General features: G+C 46.0%; 1 protein-coding gene across 1 annotated transcript in view; it reads right to left on the reverse strand.

The window, feature by feature from the left end:
- rubcnl (rubicon like autophagy enhancer) overlaps window positions 1-2500 on the reverse strand; it is a 14597-nt gene that overhangs the window by 447 nt on the left and 11650 nt on the right. Inside the window, exons 14-15 of the mRNA XM_029426408.1 lie at window positions 1946-2161; window positions 1-18 (exon numbers count right to left, since the gene is read on the reverse strand). The exon at window positions 1-18 is cut by the window's left edge and continues 73 nt beyond it. Coding sequence (XP_029282268.1) covers window positions 1-18; window positions 1946-2161 — 234 coding nt within the window. The remainder of the gene's footprint in view (window positions 19-1945; window positions 2162-2500) is intronic.

Raw genomic sequence — 2500 nt, forward strand, 5'->3', positions numbered from 1 at the left:
ACCTCGGGCCAGACACAACTGTGGGAGCAAATCAGAGGAATTGTTAGAGTCAGAGGACTTGTTAAAATCAGAGGACTTGTTACAGTCAGAAGACTTGTTAAAGTCAGAGGACTTGTGGAAGTCAGATGACTTGTTAAAACAGAGGACTTGTTGAAGTCAGATGACTTGTTAAAGACAGAGGACTTGTTGAAGTCAGATGACTTGTTAAAAACAGAGGACTTGTTGAAGTCAGATGACTTGTTAAAGACAGAGGACTTGTTGAAGTCAGATGACTTGTTAAAGACAGAGGACTTGTTGAAGTCAGATGACTTGTTAAAGACAGAGGACTTGTTGAAGTCAGATGACTTGTTAAAGACAGAGGACTTGTTGAAGTCAGAGGACTTATTGAAGTCAGAGGACTTGTTAAAGACAGAGGACTTGTTGAAGTCAGATGACTTGTTAAAGACAGAGGACTTGTTGAAGTCAGAGTACTTGTTGATGTCAGAGGACTTGTTGAAGTCAGAGGACTTGTTGAAGTCAGAGGACTTGTTGATGTCAGAGGACTTGTTGAAGTCAGAGGACTTGTTGATGTCAGAGGACTTGTTGAAGTCAGAGGACTTGGTAAAGTCAGAGGACTTGTTGAAGTCAGATGACTTGATAAAGTCAGAGGACTTGGTAAAGTCAGAAGACATGTTGAAGTCAGAGGACTTGGTAAAGTCAGAAGACATGTTGAAGTCAGAGGACTTGGTAATGTCAGAGGACTTGTTGAAGTCAGAGGACTTGTTGATATCAGAGGACTTGTTGATGTCAGAGGACTTGTTGATATCAGAGGACTTGTTGATGTCAGAGGACTTGTTGATATCAGAGGACTTGTTGATGTCAGAGGACTTGGTAAAGTCAGAGGACTTGTTGAAGTCAGATTACTTGGTGAAGTCAGAGGATTAGTTAAAGTCAGAGGACTTGTTGAAGTCAGAGGACTTGTTGATGTCAGATGAGTTGATGAAGTCAGAGGACTTGTTAAAGTCAGAGGACTTGTTGAAGTCAGAGGACTTGTTGATGTCAGAGGACTTGTTGAAATCAGAGGACTTGTTGATGTCAGAGGACTTGTTGAAGTCAGAGGACTTGTTAAAGTTAGAGGAATTGTTGAAGTCAGAGGACTTGTTGATGTCAGAGGACTTGTTGAAGTCAGATGACTTGTTAAAGACAGAGGACTTGTTGAAGTCAGATGACTTGTTAAAGACAGAGGACTTGATAAAGTCAGAGGACTGGTTAAAGACAGAGGACTTGATAAAGTCAGAGGACTTGGTAAAGTCAGAGGACTTGGTAAAGTCAAAGGACTTGTTGAAGTCAGAGGACTTGATAAAGTCAGAGGACTTGTTAAAGACAGAGGACTTGGTAAAGTCAGAGGACTTGGTAAAGTCAGAGGACTTGGTAAAGTCAGAGGACTTGTTGAAGGCAGAGGACTTGTTGCTGTCAGAGGACTTGTTGATGTCAGAGGACTTTTTAAAGTCAGAGGACTTGTTGATGTCAGAGGACTTGTTGAAGTCAGAGTACTTGATGAAGACAGAGGACTTGTTGAAGTCAGAGTACTTGATGAAGACAGAGGACTTGTTGAAGTCAGAGGACTTGGTAAAGTCAGAGGACTTGGTAATGTCAGAGGACTTGTTGAAGTCAGAGGACTTTTTAAAGTCAGAGGACTTGTTGAAGTCAGAGGACTTGGTAAAGTCAGAGGACTTGGTAAAGTCAGAGGACTTGTTGAAGTCAGAGGACTTGTTGATGTCTGTGGACTTTTTAAAGTTAGAGGACTTGTTGATGTCAGAGGACTTGTTGAAGTCAGAGTACTTGGTAAAGTCAGAGGACTTGGTAAAGTCAGAGAGTTGCTGCAGTGAGTAAAGTATCTGCAGACGTGATGGGGTCTGCTGTGTGTATTTTGTATGTATGTATTCTCCCCGTGTGTCAGACTCACCTCACAGCTGTGGACATGTTGGACTGCAGAGTGCAGCAGCGCTCGGGCCTGCGCCACCAGCTGACCCTTCTTCACTCTCAGCAGGTCGTCCATGGAGAAGAGGTGAGGCGGCTCCAACAGGTGAGCAGGAAGCTGCTCGAACTCAGACATTAACCCTCCAGAGAATCTGCAGGCGCTCAGCAGCTTCTTGATGTCCGTCAGCTGTTCCTGCAGCTCCTGAAGGAGAGATGGAGAGGACGAGGTAGTGAGGGAGAGGGAGAGGGAGAGGGAGAGAGGGAGAGGGAGAGGGAGAGGGGAGATAGGATAGTGAGAGTTAGATTTTCGTAAGGGAGAGAGGAGAGGAGGGGAGATGAGAGAGTGAGGAGAGGGGAGGGAGAGGGAGAGAGGGAGAGAGGGGAGAGGGTTCGTGGAGGGAGAGAGGGAGGAGAGGGAGGGAGGGAGAGAGAGGGGAGAGGGAGAGGGAGGAGAGAGGGAGAGGGAGAGGGAGAGAGAGGGGGAGAGGGAGAGCGATGGGAGAGAGGAGAGCGGGAGAGAGGGAGGACGGAGAGGGGAGGG

The sequence above is a fragment of the Cottoperca gobio genome, unplaced genomic scaffold (genome assembly GCF_900634415.1).
Source record: "Cottoperca gobio unplaced genomic scaffold, fCotGob3.1 fCotGob3_174arrow_ctg1, whole genome shotgun sequence".
In the NCBI taxonomy this organism is placed as follows: Eukaryota; Metazoa; Chordata; class Actinopteri; order Perciformes; family Bovichtidae; genus Cottoperca; species Cottoperca gobio.